Source organism: Myotis myotis, unplaced genomic scaffold, assembly GCF_014108235.1.
Source record: "Myotis myotis isolate mMyoMyo1 unplaced genomic scaffold, mMyoMyo1.p scaffold_m19_p_7, whole genome shotgun sequence".
Lineage (NCBI taxonomy): Eukaryota > Metazoa > Chordata > Mammalia > Chiroptera > Vespertilionidae > Myotis > Myotis myotis.
Window position 1 is genome coordinate 30,362,733 of NW_023416379.1, and position 20,008 is coordinate 30,382,740.

The 20,008-nt window shown below is 38.7% G+C and overlaps 1 protein-coding gene across 12 annotated transcripts in view; it reads left to right on the forward strand.

The window, feature by feature from the left end:
• Positions 1-19,281, forward strand: part of UTRN (utrophin) — a 443,932-nt gene extending 424,651 nt beyond the window's left edge. For 11 of the 12 annotated variants that reach the window (XM_036316081.1, XM_036316083.1, XM_036316082.1 and 8 more), the window contains 6 exons: positions 5,386-5,544; positions 5,920-6,160; positions 9,271-9,379; positions 10,865-10,957; positions 14,796-14,818; positions 17,316-19,281. In XM_036316081.1, the coding sequence (XP_036171974.1) occupies positions 5,386-5,544; positions 5,920-6,160; positions 9,271-9,379; positions 10,865-10,957; positions 14,796-14,818; positions 17,316-17,324 (634 nt within the window). In that variant the 3' untranslated portion in view covers positions 17,325-19,281. The remainder of the gene's footprint in view (positions 1-5,385; positions 5,545-5,919; positions 6,161-9,270; positions 9,380-10,864; positions 10,958-14,795; positions 14,819-17,315) is intronic. The other variant, XM_036316079.1, reaches the window with a different exon arrangement.
• The last annotated feature ends 727 nt before the right edge of the window (positions 19,282-20,008 follow it).

The window sequence follows — 20,008 nt, forward strand, 5'->3', positions numbered from 1 at the left end:
CCCAGCTTCCCATTCAGAGAAGTCATTAGCTTAAATTGGCTGTGATGAAAGTACTTAAAGCATAAAAATTGAAAATCCAGGGTCTTTTTCTTTTAGAGAACCTGCTATTATCCAGTTACTAGCATACCACTGCCATGTACCCAGTTCTATAAAGGTCTGCAGCTGTAGATAGTGTATCTTCAAGATTCTTACATGCTAGACAGAAGGCAGATAAATGTTCCTACAGGGGAAGAGCATGGTGAGGGCATTTGTGGTAGAGAGAATAATGGCCCCCAAAATAAGCCCACATCCTAATCCCCAAATTCTCTGAATATGTCACTTTATAGGGCAAAAGGAACGTTGCACGTGTGATTAAGTTAAGGATCTTAAAACGGGAAGATTATCCTAGATTATCTGGGTGGACCCAATGTAATCACAAGGGTTCTTATAAGAGGAAGAAGAGTCAGAGTTAGAGAAGGAGATGTAACCATGGAAGCAGAACAGAGCTATAGAGAGATTTGCATATGTTAACTCTGCTGGCTTTGAAAATGGAGGAATGTAGGTGGCCTCTGGGCACTGGAAAAGCGAGGCAACAAATTCTCCCTGATATGTAAGATTAAGTTAAATTAATAGTGCAGAAAGGTATAAACCACTAAAGAGAAATTGTTTCTCAGTTACTGGTGCATTCTTAATGCATATGTCAATACATCTTATTTTGATAAAGCTGGTTTTAGAAGGTCTTTGCTCTTCCACAGTCTGAATGACTTAGTAAACTAAAGTTCTTTGCTGTGGACATATGAGGATTTGGCCATTCAGGGAGCATACTAACAAGGACTCTGGATCAGTAATCCCTACTCTGGCCCTTAAACCCAGGGGTTTGACTTACAGTGGTCGCCCTTCTTCAAATGTATATTTACTTATTTAAGTATTTCCATTTTAATCAGTACTGTTGACTTGACAAGACAAAGAAGTATTACTACAATAAATTCCTTTTCTCACAATGGATAGAGACTTACAATGAGGATGGTTCTTACCTTTTTGGGACTGATGGTATGTCTCCGGATTTTTGAAGGAAGGTTTAAGAACTAAGCGTCACTATTTCTCTGGCTCTCCACCTTGTTTCCCATCAATAATTTAGCATCTTGGATCATAGGATGTAGGAAGAAGTGTTAGCTGCTCTTGACAAGATGCTGTGCTGTTCTTCCTTTGCTTTTAGCTTGGATCAAAGTTTATGTGTCTCCCAGGACATTTTTGTAAGAGCAGGAAGTAAGCAACATACTCTAACACTCTGGCCTTCCCCTGGAAATTTCCTAAAGCTTCAGCACTGGTAGGGTCATGATATAATCCCAAGAGACAATAGATGGCAGTTTTTAATGCCACTTAACAGTATCGCCAGCTTCTGAACAAGGAAGGGGGCAGTGCTTCTCAAGGAAGCATTAGCTCTTCTGCTTCATGCTCGGGTCTATCTTGAGGCAACCAATGTCAAACTATTAGCGATTTGTATTGTTTTTTCTTGGGAAAGATGAAAAACTACTTCAAAGTGCCTTAAGTAAAAAATGGTATGAGTTAATACATTTCTATAATGCTTTTTAGAATTGTTCTCTTTCTCAAATCCTTCACCTTTCCCCAAAGCCCTCTTGAGTTGAGATTTTTGTTATTCTGAGCTGAGTTATAAAAATACTATTAGGTTTCTCTTGAGTAATAATGGTGATAGTGCAAAAACAACCTCTGCTTCCTCCTTAATAGAACATACTAAGAGCCAGGCACTGTTCTAAGCATTTTGCCCATCTTTGGTTATTTAATCCTCACAGAACGCTTTGAGATGATACTCTTGTTCTTGTTACCACCATTTTACAGATGAATAAATTGAAGCCCTGAGATGTTAAGGAGCTTGCCCAGGGTCTCACAGTCAGTAAGTGGTAGAGCTGGGATTCAGACCCAGGCAGCCTGGCTCCAGGCATAAGCACCCCTGCCCTGACTATTTCTAACCACCCCACTGTCTCAGCTGCTTTGGGAAGAGATGGCTTCCTAGATGGGGATGGGAGGGGGTCAGAGCATCTGAAAATCCATCCAGTCTTCCTGATGGTTATCATTGTCCTTATTCCAATCCCATTGTTCATCCATGACCCAGCTTCACAGACAAAGATTGTCTGTAACTTATAGGACCTTTTTGTAATAGCAGGAAGTATAGATAGGTAGATAATATAGATAGTAGTGGGAAGTATAGATAAAAGATTTTGTAACTCAACATCTCCAGACCAATATCCTATATTTGGTTTGGGTGGTCTCAGCCATAGTCAATAAAAGAAAGCCCTAGGCTTTGAGGTATGAATTTTGAGATGTGAACCTAAAATTCTCTCTAAGTTATCCAAGGCTCTTTAGTCATTTATATTTGAGTTTTTCTCTGTCCCTCAGATTGGTCTGTAGAACCAATTGCCTGAGTCCCACAGCGGTCATCTTCTGTGAAGCTGGTTAGTTGTTGCTTCTCTCTGCATCATGGGCTGTTACCTTCCCAGCCTAGACTTGAATCAGTCTCACAGCTCTTTATCACACATAGAAACAAATCCAAGTTCTCCCTATTCCTCTGAAAGTCTGACTCTGGGCAATTTAAAGGACATTAATGTTAAGGATACTAATTTTCTTTGACAGAGGAATTAAGCAACCATGTCTCAAAGATACACAGGACCCAGGGCTGCTCTGAGAAATCTCAGTAGCAGGAACTCAAGGCCCTAGCCATCAGGATGTCTCACTTCATCTGGCATCTGCCCTAGCCCCACAGTTTTATGTGGAAGGGTCACATTGGCAGGCTGGTGTGGTTTGCACCAGCATCACTATTTGCAAGTTTGAAGCCTGGAACAGAATTATCCTTTAAAGGAAGATGATTATTTTTTATTATTTATGTCTTGCCTACTTTCAAAAGCTCATTGGATGAGTCACAGTTCTTTTGTCATCTGATATGTACTCATTTTGTAGTCTAGATAGTATTTTCTAAATGTGACTTAAACATAGTATAATTATATTCCATCTAATGGTATTTTATTGGTGCAGATCTGTATTTTTATAACACTTTCTATTTTAGCACTAGGCACACTATTGGCACTTAATGACCCTAATCTAGTACCTCGTGTACTATCTGTATCTAAAGGATATGTTCTTATTTTTCACTGCATATAACTAAGAACTTCACTGTATCTATTCTTATATTTAACTTTTCAGCCTAATAATCTGTGAAAAACACTTAAGACTAAGATTATAGGTTCGATATAAATGATTTTTTATAGAAACTGCCTTCGTTCCCTTCTAGGATACCTTAATGAAAGGATGTAATGATGGTGGTGGTGATGATAATTATATAATATGCTAAATCTCATCAGCTTCCCAAAATAAATGAATGTATGTAAATGTTGACAGCAAAATGCATCTCCAATCTAATTTTAACTCATCAGCTTGTATATGTGTTTCACTGATGTGTTTATGAAGTCCTATCCTATAAAGCCCTAGATTCCAGGATTTGTTTCCCAAAAGCCATAACAGAGCATGTACAGACTGCTCAAGGTATTCAATGGCAGGACTCTCCTGGTAGCATTAGCCAGGAGATCTGTCATTTGCACGTTTGGGAGGGGATCTGACTGGATTCCCCATAGAGGAAGGGAAGGGATTCCAGGCCTGCTGGTAAAGCGTCTTCTCATAAACATCAGCTTTGTCTACTTTGTTACATTTCTGTTTCTGTCAGTCATTAGATTTAATTATATTATTGATATGTCTAGTTCATCGTAATTAGGAAAGTGGGAGAATCCAAGTGAAAAATGACAGGCTGATAATATTAAGTAAAATATCTCTAGGTATGTTTAAATGCATATAATTATAATTTGTGCTGAGTCATTTAAATAAAAGAATATGAGGATTATGTTTTCCTCTCTATGGGTTACAGAGCATTACAAAATGACTTTCAACCAAATGCTGAAGACAGTGAGATCAGCTTATGTCTTAGTTCATTTGGGCTACTATAAGAAAATGCCATAGACCAGGTGTCTTATAAACAACACACATTTATTTCCGACAGTTCCAGAGGCTGGGAAGTCTAAGATCAAAGTACCTGCCAATAGGATTTCTGACGAGAACCCACTTCCTGGCTCAAAGATGGCCACGTTTTTGCTGTGTCCTCATGAGGTGGAAGGGGAGAATTCTGGTCTGTTCAGTCCTTTATAAAGGCACTAATCCTTCATGGGGGTTCCACTCTCATGACCTCATCACTTCCAAAAGCCCCATGTTCAAATACAGTCTCCCAGTATCCTCAGAGGATTGGTCCCATAATCCGTGGATGTTCAGGTTCTTATATGCATATAACCTATATTTGCTATAGCAGGATATTCCTACACATCACTTTATTCTAGTGAAGTTAGTATACTGCTAATTCAAGTGCTTTTTAGAACTTTCTGGGAGTTAAAAAAAAACACACAACTGTTTTTGAACCACAGTTAGTTGAATACATGGATGCAAAACCCACAGATATGGAAAGCTGACATTGCTATCATTGGTGATTAGGTGTCAACTTATGAATTTTTGGGGAGACACAAACATTCAGTCTATAGCTGTTACTTTTAATTAATAGTCTTTTAATCTATTTTGGCATTTAATTATTGATTTTGCCTACATCTTTTATATTAACTGTTTGTGCATTTTACTTTGTTTTATAGCCTCTATTGAGTAAAGTATCTCTTTTGAGGTTTGTGATAAATACATGTTAGATTAAAGCAAAGCATGAAATGTTGGTATTTGTAGTACACATACAGTATTGGATAAATATCTTCTTAGAGTTTTAAAGTGAGTTCATGGGATGTCATAAGAAACATGTCATTGGATGTCAGAAGCGCCCAAACCTGTAGAGAATTTTTATTAAGTGTTTATTTGAGCCAAACTGACAACATGCTGGGGAGCAAGATCTGAAATGCTCCAGAGAAGGACGGCTTTGCAGTTTCTGGTGAACCCTTGGAATTAAGGAGGGGACTGAGGAAGATTACATGAAGGTGGAACAAAGCAAGGTACAGGCTAGTCAACAAGTTATGTGCTCCCTTCAGGGTGGTTATGCCATTGAACAGTCTGGAAAAGGATGTGTTAACCCAGATGCACAAGAACAATGGACAGGGCTTCTTTAAGTAAGGAAGTTACCGGCCTGAAGTATGCTTATTCCACCATGACCCACCCAGTTAGGAATTTATGATCAAATCACCCTCTGAGGTTCATTTTGGATAGTCATTACAGTGCCCCTTTTTCATCCACAGGGACACTGAGCTTTAAGGCAAACTTGCCCCAGCAGCCATCCTGATCATCATTGCTTCCACTTCCTTTACATTCAGAGACATCAATGTCCAGACATGAGCCCCTCTGTTTAATTTGTCTCCCCAGGGAGGACGAGCATGCCCTCATCCAGCAGTATTGCCAGACCCTCGGAGGAGAGTCCTCCGTGAGCCAGCCCCAGAGTCCAGTTCAGATCCTGAAGTCAGTAGAAAGGGAAGAACGCGGAGAGCTGGAGCGGGTCATCGCTGAGTTGGAGGAAGAACAAAGGTGTGCTAGACCTGGGAGAAAACATGTCATCCTGGGAAAACTTGTAATGGGAAATTTTTATTAATAACTTCAACATGGCTCCTACCCATTCCCTTTTCAAACTATTGTCCAAGAAGTCATGGTGGAGTCAACATTTTAGAGGACATCACCAAGCTTGCCTGCTGGCTTTGGGTTACAGCTGCATTTGGGGTTCAGGGATGATGTTTATTAGAACAGTTACTAGTCATTTAAATCGTGTTTGCTCATCTCACTGTTAAGAAATGTTTTTACCTAGGAGGAAAGAAATAGCATTCCCTAAATTTGGAGTTTATAGATAATTTGGGGTCGAAGATGATGTGCACAATAGTAATTTCAGTTTTTGCTTTTCGATATTAGAACTTTGCAGGTGGAATATGAGCAGCTGAAGGAACAGCACCTGAGAAAGGGACTCCCAGTGGGCTCACCTCCAGACTCTATTGTATCTCCTCATCACACATCTGAGGATTCAGAACTTATAGCAGAAGCGAAACTGCTCAGGCAGCACAAGGGTCGGCTGGAGGCCCGGATGCAGATTTTAGAAGATCACAATAAGCAGTTGGAGTCTCAGCTCCACCGACTTCGACAGCTGCTGGAGCAGGTAGAGTCTGCAGAACTCGGTGTCACCCTCTCACGCCACTTATCCTATCCCATCTCTCAGGGGCTTTGCCCCAGTGTCACTAGAGAGGTTCAGTTTCAGTTTCTCAGTTCTGCAGTTAATTTAGACTTGCTTAGAAATCCCTCTTCCAGTGTAAGCAATACAGCCTCACTGGCATGCAAAACATGTGCTTGCTTGCCCAATTTTAGGTGGAATTTCTCATTCTTCTTTAATATTGAAATTATCCCAGCTCTGAATTGTTTAAGGAAAAATATCCTATAACATGGTAAGTTAAAGGGGAAACATCTGTGCAGGTTAAGGGAAAGGAAATGACCTGAACTCTTTATTCTAAAGCCTTTCTTCCAATAAGCTATTTTCAAGAAATTAAGTAACAGATATTTATTAATTTGCCATTATTTCCTAACATTAGGCCACATTCTATGGCACTTGCTTGCAAAAATTTTTTTTCTTTTTAAAATTTTTAAAAATCCTCAACAAGGATATTTTTTCAATTAGTTTTTAGAAAGAGTGGAAGGGAGGGAGAGAGCGGGAGAGAGAGAGAGAAACATTGATGTGAGAGAGACATAGCTATTGGTTGCCTCCCACACGCACCCCCGACTGGGGCTGGGGGTCAAAACCTGCAACCCAGGTATGTGCCCTTGACCGGGAACTAAACCCTTGACCCTTTGACCTGTGGGCCAACGCTCTAACCATTGAGCCAAACTGACCAGGGCAAAATTTCTTCACAATAAGAAATACAATTTACATTATGATGAATACATTCATTTATGATGAATATAAAATAATTGCTGTTATAAAAAATTCTTATTTTTTTCTTTCCTTCCTTTCTCCCTTCCCCCATCACTCCATCCTGTCTTCCTTCCTTCTCTCCTTTCTCTCTTCTTCTGTGTCTCTCTTCTTCCCTCCCTCCATTCCATTTTTCTTCTTTCTTTCTTTGTGCTGATCAAAAGTTGATTTACCAAATACATTTTATAACTAATCAATGGGTAATAGCCTGCAGTTTTGAAAAACACTGTTCTTTGAGATATACTAAAAGTGTCTGCTTTTTTGGTGACTTCAGTCTTGTTAAATGGTATGATCTATAACAAGATGGTTTCTTATGTAAAGACACAACACATTGTAGAGAATTAAGTGCTTGACTACATCTAGCAGTTAAATAGTAGGAGTCAGGCCACAGAACTGGTAATGAAGATGCGTTTGCAACAGGAACAGATTGTGGAGAATCCCAGCAAATGGGCCTGTAGCTTCTCTCTCTTGAACCCCTGACATAAACATTTATGTCACCTTTTGCATTTTTCTTTGGCCTTTGCATTGAGGGATCCCTTGGTAGTGACTAGAAATTACTTTCTCTGGAGATGATCAATTGAATCAAAAGCAGAAACAACATACTCTCCAGTGATTTATCTCAAATTTTAGAAAATCGACTTTCACACTTGCTATTAGTGTCTTTTAACATGTCAGAGTCATTAAAACAGTGTAATTTTGGCATAACCAACACAGCAGGCCAAAGTTCACCCCTTATATATATTTTTTAATTGATTTTTTTAGATAGAGAGGAAGGAAGAAGGAGAGAGAGAGAGAAACATCAATGTGAAAGCAAGACATCAATCAGTTGCCTCCTGAACACTCCCTACCAGGGATCGAGCCCACAGCCCAGCATGTGCCCTGACTGGAATAGAGCTGACAACCTTTTGGAGCACAGGACGGTGCCAAACCAACGGAGCTACACTGGCCAGGGCACCCCTTATATTTTGACCATATACTTCTCTGTATGCCTGCTAGTGTTTCAGAATTTGTGTGAGACTGTTTTGCGGACAGCTTACTTTGGGGCCTCCAAATTGGGCATCATTGGAAAGTAATAGTCCCAAGAATAACCCAAGGCCTGGCGCTCTTGGGATGTCTGCTTTTTGCCTCTGTGCCAGTCACATATATGGGAAAAGTTACATTGTTGGTTTTATGAACCTGAATTTTCTGAATGGTGCCTGTGTAAGGGATTACTTTTCTCTTGAAAGCTCATATTTAGAATATGAAGTGTTAGTAATAGGAACCTAGTGAGTAAATAAACCGAAGGAAGCAGTACTCTGAAAACTTCATTTGCCATAGCCTGTTGATGATTTTAGGAGAGCTAAAGGCTCTTTGCCCACCCTTCCCTCTTCGGCCCCCCTCCACTCTCTCCATCCATTAGACAGAACTGCCTAATGGCTCATATGTTTCCAGAATTACACCGTAATGCTTTTAGAGATAGCTGATATCTGAATGTCTTAGTATAACCCAGACTGTAGAACTCTTATCTCTTCTTAATGACAGCATGAATGCCAGAGGGAAATAGAAAATCTACTATGAAAGTAAAAACTAGCAAAACTACTAGGCTTCAACTAGTTTAGATTTAATGAAAAAATTGGCATCAAATACATTTTAACTCTTGCCTTTCCTCTACATGGGTCACACTTTCTCATTCGACCTCATACTTGTTAATAAGTCCGTCATCATTTCAGGGCTTTGTGTGGGAGTGCACTTGCCAAAGGTTTGCCTCACACCTGTCAGCTCCTGTCAGCCAGTTTATAAAAAAAAGAATCCAAGGCACAAAAGGCTAAAAATTGGTTCGGAATTACACAGCTTCTGAGTTCAAATCTAAGCATCTGAATTAAGAATCATGCTCTTAAACACTTCAATATTTGTCTTTAAACATTGACTTAAACTTAAAAAATTAGCTGGTTTTGAAATTAGATCCATTTATGATATGACAAGCAGTGCTAATATTTTCAAGAGGAATTGGACATGTTTCTAAATTCACTTGGTTGACATAAAAATAAGAGGGAGAACAATTGAGGGCTGAAGCTGAGCCTGATTCATAAATCTTGTGATAAAACTGTGTGAGTTCTTCAAGTTGCCCAGACTGAAAGGGAAGGACCACCTAGTGCTCAGCTGAGTTCTAGCATCTACTGATGCTAATGTATTTGAAAATGTCTGTGGGTAAACAACTCTACATGGTGTAATTATCCATGGTGGGGAGGGAGACGTTAGGAATGGAAATGGTTTCCTCAATAATATTTTAATTCTTCCCCTGGCCTAACATTTGAATGTGCTTCCAGCCTGAAACTGATTCCCGAATCAATGGCGTCTCCCCCTGGGCTTCCCCTCAGCGATCTGCACTGAGCCACTCGCTCGATCCTGATGCCGGCCCACAGTTCCACCAAGCAGGTCAGTGTCTCCGAGACTTGGCTCCTCCCCTACACTGCTTGGGTCTTTGCCATTTGTTTGATTTTCATTTGAAATAGCATTCTTACACATGGGTGCCTTAGGGCACAAAAGAGCTTTCTTTTCTCTTTGGTCTCGGATGGGTACACAAAGCCATTTTAACAATATCAAAAAAAGCATACACTTTAGAATAATAGCTATAATACATGTACATATATAGGGTGCAGTAGTGGATTGAATTTTGGTGAAAGATGAAAAAATGTGCTCTTTCCATTCGGGATGAGCAGCAATTTAAGTGTTTTGCATTGGGAATGATTCTTTTTTCTCTTTTTAGTAAATTTTCTTTCTCTAAAATTCATATTTGTACATATCTAATATAATAATAGAGGAATATGCAAATTAGCTGGGACTCTGTAATGTCAAGACTGATATACAAGACGGGGAGAGCTACAGGAGGGCAGGGCAGCAAGCTAAGAGTGGGAAGAACTACGGGAGAGCGGGGCAGTGAGCTACAAGCCTCGGAGAGCTGCCTGTGGTGGGCAGGGTGGCCAGCTGAACAACACTTCTGTTTCACACAGAAACAAGCGGCAGCAAGCTACTCACGCACAGATTCGTGCGCAGGTCTACTATTTCAGAATATAATACTAAAGAACAGTATACCAAACATGGTTTTCTCTGCCCAGGTCTAGGAACTTAGATTCTGCTTTCTGCATCCCAGTCACCATAGACATTGTCACCTCTACCACCAGCATCTGAAGCAGAGGTCCCCTCCAGCCTGTCACAGAGAGGACCTGTCAGTGCTGCTAGTTAGGACATTTTATTACTGATAAAATTCAAGTTCCTCAATTCTGCTGAGGACCACATACTTTAACCAATTTAATTTGTTTATGAGATATCTTTTGCTATATTAATCAGGAGAAAACCTAAAATATTAATACTGTTTTAATTTTTTAAAATAAGAATTATTTTGCTATTGATTAGCAAATAAATACATGAAAATATAAAGTCTCTTATGAGATACCTCTAGTTTTGTGGTGAAAAAGAAATTGGTAGGATATTTTTCTCATATGAAAAAATAGTTGCAACACCAAATAATGAAATTCCAAACAATACATTGAAATAATGTGACTACATTCTGTATTTTTCACTCATGAATTTTTCACTAGCACGATTTTTTTCCACAGAAATATCTAGTATACTTTATTTATGTATGCAAATATATTACTGACAAATTAATACAAAAGTGGTTTTGGTATTTTTCCCTAAAACTGTCATTCTTTCCAGCAAGCATGTCAAACTCGCGGCCCGCGGCCTGCATGCCTCATTTATTTGGCTGGTGTTAGCCTTTGAGTTTGGCATGCTTCCTCTACAGAATTATTTTCCCATTGATATTTAGAGGCCACAGCTTGTTTTTTCTCTTGAAGTTGGGTTTTGGTGAAAGGCCAGACATTAATTTCAGAATGTCTGTTCTTTTTATGGCTATCTCAGCAGCGGAAGACCTGCTGGCCCCTCCTCATGACACCAGCACTGACCTCACGGAGGTGATGGAGCAGATCAACAGCTCGTTTCCATCCTGCTGCCGTGAGTATGAATGAACTAACACCACCACTGCACCTTCTCCTTCCATTGTTTTTCCTGGTGTGGGGCCCTCTGTCTTCTTAGATAAGAGAACAAAAACCTATATTAGAAACCGGATTGACTGTTAATTGAAAATAAAGCAAACATTCTGTATGTCAGCAAAGCACAAGAAGCTCAGCATAGATCCCATCCCATCCCTGGAGTACAGCAACAGCGCAGTCCTGCTCTTGGAGATTTTTCCTAAGCCTTGTGAGCCTGATAACGTGAAGGCAAATAAAAATAAGTCTGTTTTTTGTTTTGTTTTTTAAGAAGAAGTTATTCTCTTCAGTGTAAGCTATAGTAAGAAATGTGTATTACTTGAAAATGGAGCTTTCAGTGGCATGCCAAACAAGGCCTTTTCTTATGTAATTTCTTTTCCAGATATTGATCTCTGATGTCATCAGACGCAGGTACAGAAAGGGATTATTTTCAGGTTTTCCTCTGGTTTTCTTCTGGTTTCTTTTATTATGAGATAAAGTAGTCACTGTATAAAGGCAAGGCCATTAAAAGTCTCACAGATGATAACCCTGTGAATTTTCCATATGAACAACCAAGAGCCAGATAATAACAAAATAGAAGCAGCTCAATTCCTAAAGGAACTTATTAATAATTCTTATGTATTGATTTTCTTCAAACATTTTGTCTTCAGCATCTTGCCACTTTGCAGTTTCTGCTGAGCTCTCACCAAAAACACTTCTTCTGTTTCACACAGAAACAATTGACTTAAATACATATACATACCATTTAATGCTACAATTACATTTTTAAAAATTGTTTAAAGAAATATGAATATATTATTTATAATTTGTATAAATTACTCATGATTTTTAAATCTAAGCAGCCTCTAAAGAGTTTAGTACGTATATATACTATCATTTATCATATGTTATATATGTGTGGTATACATATAAACAGCCTCTCATCTTACCCTTTTCCATCTTCTTTTCGGAAAATACTATCCTGAATGAGGAAAAAAAACATTATCAGGAGTATAGATAAATAAGATATACGGACTTCATTTACAAAATACCCTTCAATTTATGCCATTCTACAGTTTACAAAATCGATCATTAGCAGGAAGTGCAAACATCTATTTGAAAAATAGTCATTTCTGAATTTTTAGGAGTATTTGCCTAAGGAACATATTACAGTTTCTACAGTGCATATATATATTTGTAATTGGGACTGAGTCATTTTCCAGGTTATAATTTGTAGTTCTACTTCTCGAATTTGCTGAATCGCATTTACTCTATGACAGTCCCCACACTCAGCCCCTAAAAAGCTTGTGTGTACTGTAGATATTTACAGAGGCATTAAGTTCATAGGCTATCAGATCGTTGCTTTTCTTCTAGGCTTTGTAACAGCCATAAGAGATGAACAGATTAAATTTTTTATATTAATTATACTTCAAGGTTGAATCTTCTAGAGAATTGGGTTCTGAGGTTGTATGTTACTTAATGACTAGATATAGTCTTTCTAAGCCAGAATTTCAAAATTAAATTTACAAATGAAATTGTTTTGAGTCAGCTTAAATCTAAATACATTAGTAACTAATTTTTAAAAAATTACGTAATCAAAGCCAATTAGAAGTTTTTATTTAAAAGTCATGATGGATGATTTCATTTTCCCACTGGGAAGGTTAAGCTGTTGAAGTTTCCCCATATAGTACTCGGAAGGTTCATAGGATTCATTTGCTTTGTTGTCCCTTTTAAGTTGCTAAGCTAGCAAATATTTTAATAAATCTTCAAATTCCCAAAGCTTACTGACCACCTTTGGAGAATTTTTCTAAGCAAGTCATCTTGGCACCGTCCCAATGCCAAGCCAGTCTCACAAGCCCCTGTAACTAATGAGAACTTTAAAATTACTTGTCACTAGCATACAATGAATTGATCTGCATGTTAATCTTGACTTTTGATCCTTTGTGGATTAAAAATTAGCATGGTCACAAGTTAATTTCTACTCCTGGCAATCTCGGAATTAAAATGAAACTGTATTCATAAATCCTAATTGCGTGAATTGCCTACTTAAACATGGCTTTTTTTTATTTCACTGTATCTATATATTGCCGCATATAACACCTTAGAATTCCTCTGTCTTATAGCCCTTAAAAGTCTTCTTTTAATTATTTACATTAAGTTTCAGCGCAAAGAGGCAGGTATGACCATCTCTTTCTGGCAAGGAGTTAATGAAGGGAATTTAATTGCGCTGTTTATTAACCAATGTACACACTAAAATTTCCAATGACTGATGTAACTGTTTTTTTACTGTAAAATGTTTTGTTAGTTTTCTCATTTATGTTGTCTAAATATATGGGATACTGATAGTCAACTGAGTATTTTTTGCTTTAAAAGCAACAAATGCCTTTAAATTTATTTATATCTATAGGCATATTTGCACTGTGAATTGCCTACATTTATTAAGCTTGAGTGACATTTATAAAAAACACACACAAAACCTACAAAAATGCAATGATTTCCTGATTTCTTAGAAATATATTTGTATGATTTGTTCAGGGGAGTACCCATAGCCTTTTATTTGATAAAAAGCTGTGGGGCTTTAAATGTTGGTTTGGAGCAAAATGGATTCAATTTCTGTTTGGGTTTGGTTATTCGTTACTTAGAAGCGTAACTCTCCCATGTGGTACTTAATACTAAGGCAGCTAAGCCCTCCCTTGTGTAGCTCACGTGTGTGAGGAGGTCCACTCACTTTCTTCCTGTTGTAACTTACATGCCCGGTAGGACAAGGCTGGCCCTAGCCTGATTCTTCCCCTACGACTCCTGGGGCTCACTCTCCCCGTGCAGGCATCATAAGAAGGTTGTCCTCGTTTGCTCTTTTGTTCTCACAGAGCTACTAGCACTCTCTGTGTGGTCACAGATATCTTTTTTTTCCCGAAGAACAGAAAAACGAGAGAGGGAAGGAGTAAAGCAGGCTGGATGACTAGGGACAATTCTGATTTGACACAGCACAGATGTTGCCCTCACTGGAGGGGCCGGGCTCGCTCTCCCCAGTAGGGTTGAGTATGAGAGAATCATGGGATTTTGTCAGTGAAAAGGAGAGACGAAAAAGCAGAGGCTTTAAAAACAGTATTGCTAGTGGCTGCCCTCACAGGGCACGCCAGAGCAGCTACACTGTCCGATGCCCTCTGTAACGAGGAAGGAATTGAGCTGCAAATCAGATGCAAAGGTCAATTAGATGCCAGGTTCTAACTTCTCCAATGCTCTTAACTGGGGCCATGGGAGGCACAACTAGTAGCCCAAGTTCCTAGAAGACGCTCGGGGATTAGCCCAGCCTTTTCCTTGATGTAAGCACATCGCTACCATCTTCCTAGCCTGTGGGGCAAGGGTGAGTCAAGGGTGGCAGACATGAAAGACTCATGCACCTTCATTTCCCTAATGACTTCTCAGTCAGAACTGGTACTATTCAGCAAAATATACAGCTTTTGCTCTGTTCTGTTACATAAACCTAATACATGGCAAGATTTCAATGGGCAATTTTGAGATTTTTTCTTTTTTGCAAAACTAAGAACTCACTGAATGCTTTAGTGTGTACTTTTTGACAGAGCCAGCATATGCTTTGCATATTTTTGTGGAATTTGTGTATCTTAAAGCACTTGGGATATGAAAAACGGGAAATTAGCCCTTGTTTTAAAGCATCTAGCAAAAAAAAAAAAGGCAAAAACTGTTTCTCGTTTTATTAGCATCCATTTACCATGCTGAAAAGGGCACACTTTTGCGTGCCTTAGAGGGGAACCAGCCTAACAACAGTACCACCTTCAACTTATTTATTTTGTTTTCTCTTTCAGCAAATCTCCCTGGCAGGCCACAGGTAAGAGTTCATGGTTTTGTTAACAAAAATTCCAACAGAAATCAAAAGAGAGTTTTGTTCATATATGATTTGCAAATCAGGGACATAGCCCTCAGTATGAACTGAAGACAGAGAGATGGGCAAAGCGTTTAAAGGCAAATTTGCAGGGAGCTGACAATCAGAGAAACGGGTTGCTAGGAGAAACAAGAGCACAAACTTACATTATTCATTTTCTGATTGGTGGGGGCAACTGGGCTTTCAACAGTCCGCTGACTCAGTGGTCAGCAAGTGGGGCTATGAGAATGTGAACAATGGGTAACATGATTAGGCATTTGTCAACATTCCAGTTCAGGTTCAGGCTTGTAGAACAAAAGCTTTGAGGTGTCTTGCCAACCAAACTCAGACAGCACAGAGAGGCTGTTCATTCCAAGTCCACAGAGCAAAGTCAAGCACTGAAAGCAGCCTCAGTTCAAACTGTAAAAATCCAAAAGTTGGGCCACAAATTATATTGAAGTTCCTATAAGTCTTCAGATTGGTTGGCTCATGTGTTGACTACAACTTAGAGTAAGCAGATTAGCCACTATCAATTTTAGTGCTACTTTATTCCCCATGTAAATAAGTAAACTTGCTTGACATTGAAATATTAGCTGATTCAGTACAACAGTTTGTCAGTCTGTGGGTCGGGGGGGACCCCCTCCCAAGCCAGTTCTCCCAGATGCCCACAATATGCAGTGCTTGATCCTTTGTGTTCTAATAGCTTTTTAACAGCCTCATATATCCAGTGTATAGTTAGCTTGGGTAGATTTGGCTGACCACTGTTCTCCCAGATATCTACTTAAAGTGGTTATCACAGAACATTGATTAAAAACAGTGACCAGAGCAGTACACAAAGGTGGCTTTGTTACTTTGGGGCGGGGGGAGAAGTTGACTTTTCATTTAAAAATTTGCTGAGGACTGTTGGCAGCCACAGACTTATATCGTATTTTCCTTATCATATTATAGGTACTCTTAGTAATAATGTGCCATAAGACCACAGCTCTTTGGAAAACATTTTCCTCCATGAACTTTTTTATTGATCTTTTTGAAACATTGAAACGTCTTCTGATTGTCTTATTGACAAGAGGGGCTGGGATCTTAATGAGAAGCACAGGCAGTTTGTCTTTAGTAACCAAGGAACATAAAGTGGATAAAGGGATGTGTGTGTGAGAGCTGGTGAGACAGAAGGACCTCACCCCAGGGAGCAAAATTCCTCTCTGATTGCTTCTGGTGTCTTAGTGAGTCAGAAGCCAGGACCCTTCAGCGCAGTGAGGATGAGAGAGAGTAGCATAGGTGTGAGGTAAGACTAGAGGAAGTGCCACATAAACCCTGGAACAGAGTATGTCTGACTGCCAGGCAGCATTATAGGGCACCAAGAAAGGTGCCTGTTAATGAATATAATGTGAGGTCGGGGTGGGCCTGCGTGTTGCTCTCTAGCCACATTCAAGTTCATGAGCACAGGCATCAGAGTAGACCAAGGGTTACAGTTAATTGAAGTGGAAGTTGTGGTTTGGCCAAGAGAGTACGTACAGCAATTCAAGGGAAGAGTTAAAGGAGTGATGATAATGATTGAACCAGGCATCTATGTTTGATAGGAAAAGAAGTGAGGATGTCTTAGGTGTGGGAGACAGGAAAAAGGTGGGAGAATCCATGCATTGTAGTATCAAAGGATAAATGAAGTTGAGCCTTAGCAGAAGCAAGCTGGAAGGATAGAGGTGGTTGTCAGAAGGTGGGGTTATTGAAATTGGAATGTGGGAGCAGTTGCAGGCATTTGGTAATGGTCCATATTTGGAACTTTGAGTGAGTGTTTAAGATGAGTGGAGTACAAGTTAGTTGGAGGCATTGACCTCAAAGAATGAAGAGGCCAGAGTGTTGGAAGAATCATCTATGTAGGTGTTGAAAACATCGACATTTAAAAATAGTTTCAAACTTGGTGGCAGTGTACCATTTCTTCATCAAGAAGTAAGGGAACATTGACCCCGGGGTCAGAAGGCGATGCATAGTGGCTGGTATAGTCTGATGGCATGACATTCAAAGCTGGGTGTTTTTAGGGATGAGAGAGAAAAAAATGCCCTGAAAAACACAGGAGGCCCTAGGAAGGAGTGAGGCAGTGTATGAGGAGTGGGAGATTTGGGGTGTTTGCACCAGCCTAATTTACTTACCTTTGGTACCTCCCACAAGAAAAAGACAAGTCCTCTCAATTTTAACTTGCTTTCCAGCCTGGCCAAGAGCAGCCTTCCAGGCTTCCTCTATATTGGCTGCAGTGATAAAGGGCAGACTAAGTGACTTCAGGATGAGAGGAAAGGGCCTCACTCAGGGAGCAGAAGTCACATGGGAGTCAAGGGTCCCCTCTGAACATAGCAAACTAGGGTATGTGTTCTGAAAGAAGCATTTCTTTTTCCTTGAAGAGTTGACAGGCTTCTGCTACCTGTAATGGTTTATGTAAATGTTGTTCTGACAGCACGGTTTTCCCTTCCCGCAGGCAATGTGAAGTACTCATCTAGCCAACAAACATTTCCTGACCTTCAGTATTGACCTTTCCAGCAAATGCCAGTCCAAGCCCCATTTAATCAGAAGCCATGGCTCTTTGAAACAGGCTGCTGAGCGCCGACCGTGTGTCCTACTGAAGGGCTGACACTGACTATCCAAAGAGAGAAGGATATTTTGTTTTTATAGTAATCCTATGTTATTGTTTTCTCCTTCCCTTTCTATGCAACTGTAAATGAATGAACAGAGCAGTATTGGGAAGTGGTAATACATTTGTCACTGATTTGTATACTGTACACAGCATTGGGGGCTTTCTAATGTGATACTTGTTTTTAATAACCGTGACAAAATTGCATAGGAACTAGGAGACAGTTTTACATTCCTTTCTATTAACCTTGTACAATAACTTCATGTATTTTTTCAACTCTCTTACCTGTATGGTTATTTATAAACTCATCAGCCACACGACCAAATAGATTTCCTATATTTGTTTTCATGATTTGGGCAATTAATAGTTTCATATAGTTCAGTCAGTTATATTACAGGTGTATGGATCAGGCTACAGCTCTGTGTATACTTTTTAACTTTATTTGACAACATATACTTAATTTTTTCTTAGCAACCACTTGGATAACTACCATAAAAAGCCAGTGGGTCTACCTGGTATGTCCATTGGTATTTTTCCCTGCATTTTATTTGCCTGCTCTATATAAGTAGCTCTTGATTTCTTTATTTATTTCATCCCCCCCGAGTTTATATGGTGGAGGAGACTTAAAGCAGATTTATAATAATCTCACAGCTCATTTTACCAAAGGTTGCCTATTTAGGCATATTTTTATTTTTGGCACAAAAACAACACTTAGTACAATCTTTCCTAGTTCCCAGATCTTGATTTTCATCATTAAATACACAGCAGACCTTTAAACAATTATAATGCCAGACACATTATTGCCTTTGGTTCCCTTTAAAGAAAATTTTATTGTTGTTTATGTATATTTAAGCCCCTTATAATTCTTGAAACTTCCAGTTCTTTTCTTTTTTAAAGCAGACACAAATTGAGTGCACATCTCATTTCCCCTTTTGGGTGAATAAACAGATTTTTATTGTCCTTTATGTAACCTGTACATTTGGGAAGAATGTATCAAAACCCTATGCCACTACTTCTGCAGAAGAATGAAATTAAATGCTTGGATGGTCGTACCCTGTCTAATTTTGAGTGCATTCAAGTAGGCATTTGGTTTAACTTCTGATTTAGCATTTAATTCACTCAGTTTAAACATGGCATATACTTACCAAATGTAGAGAATTTTTTTTTAAGTTAAAGTAATGTGTTTCGATTCAAGCACATGTGCTTTTAAAACAGCAGGACAGTTTAACTTTGGGTTCTCTTGACCTGGGATCTGGCCAGAAGGAGGCTTAAAGTTAGAAATTCTATTCTTTGTGAATAGGTCGGGTGGGTTAGGGGGCATAGATATTTTGAGAAGAAGATTGTTTTATACAAGAGGAAAGCCATGACCACCTTTCTACCTCAGACCCGTCTTCATCCATCGTGTCGGAAACAGCTTTATATCGCTACAGTCTGCAAAACTTAAAGCTTTTATCAGCCACATTATACCCAAGAAAAGCATCTATTTAAAGAAGAAAAAAATATCCCTGAACTCTGAACTACAAGTTGTAGATTTGGTGTCTTCCTTGTTCTTTGAAAAAGTTATGTATTAGTTTTTCCCTGCCTGTAATTGTGTGCAACAAGTCCTCTATCTGCTATAAAGGAAAAACTACATAAAACACTACATTGTAACCTTGTAAGAAATATTAAATAAAAAGAAATATAATGCAGTAAAACCAAGGGGAAATAAGTATGTAGTTCTTTGGAAATATGTGGTCAAGTACTAACCATAGACTATCATCTAATGTGGTTACATGTATTTTTCATCCTGAATAAAAGTAATTTTAACACAAGATGACTTTGATATTCTTCTTACGTGTTCACTGAGAAATCTGAAGTCTGAATGAACATTTATGAAAATGAAATAATAAAAAGATAAGTCTCCTGATAAATCCACATATTTTCCTGCAGTTTCTCTCATACACATTATTACATTCTCTCTTGCTCTCATTTCCTCTCTTCCTCTGTGTTCCTCTCTTCATATATATATATATATATATATATATATATATATATAATTTCTCAATTTCCTTTACAGATGGAAGACTTTATTAATATGGAAAAAATAACGTGGATATTGAAAAATGTACCTAAGCCTATTGAGCTTTTTTTTATTTTAATAACTTGAGTGATTACCTTTTCAAATCCACTTTTAGCCTCATGCTCTTAAATAATGTGCTTTTTATATGCGCTCTGGATTTTAACCACTCTGGCAGTAAGTTTAATCCATTTCTGAAGCCATCCTGTGGGAAGTAATGTCAAGCAACAAACGTGTTACTTGATTCTAAAGTTAAAAGCTACCTGTGAAATAGAAAAATCTCAAAACATATAATTTGTTAAAATAAAGAAAATTGATACTCTCTAATGAACATGCATTTTAAATACCCTGCCTAACCCAAAGTAATATTCACATCAAGCATCCCTAAGGAAATAATTGCTGGTTTCCAGCAACCTTTTGAGTAGGTATTTAAAAATGAAAATGAGAACAAATGGAAACATTTGGTTGTTATGCTAAGTCTTCA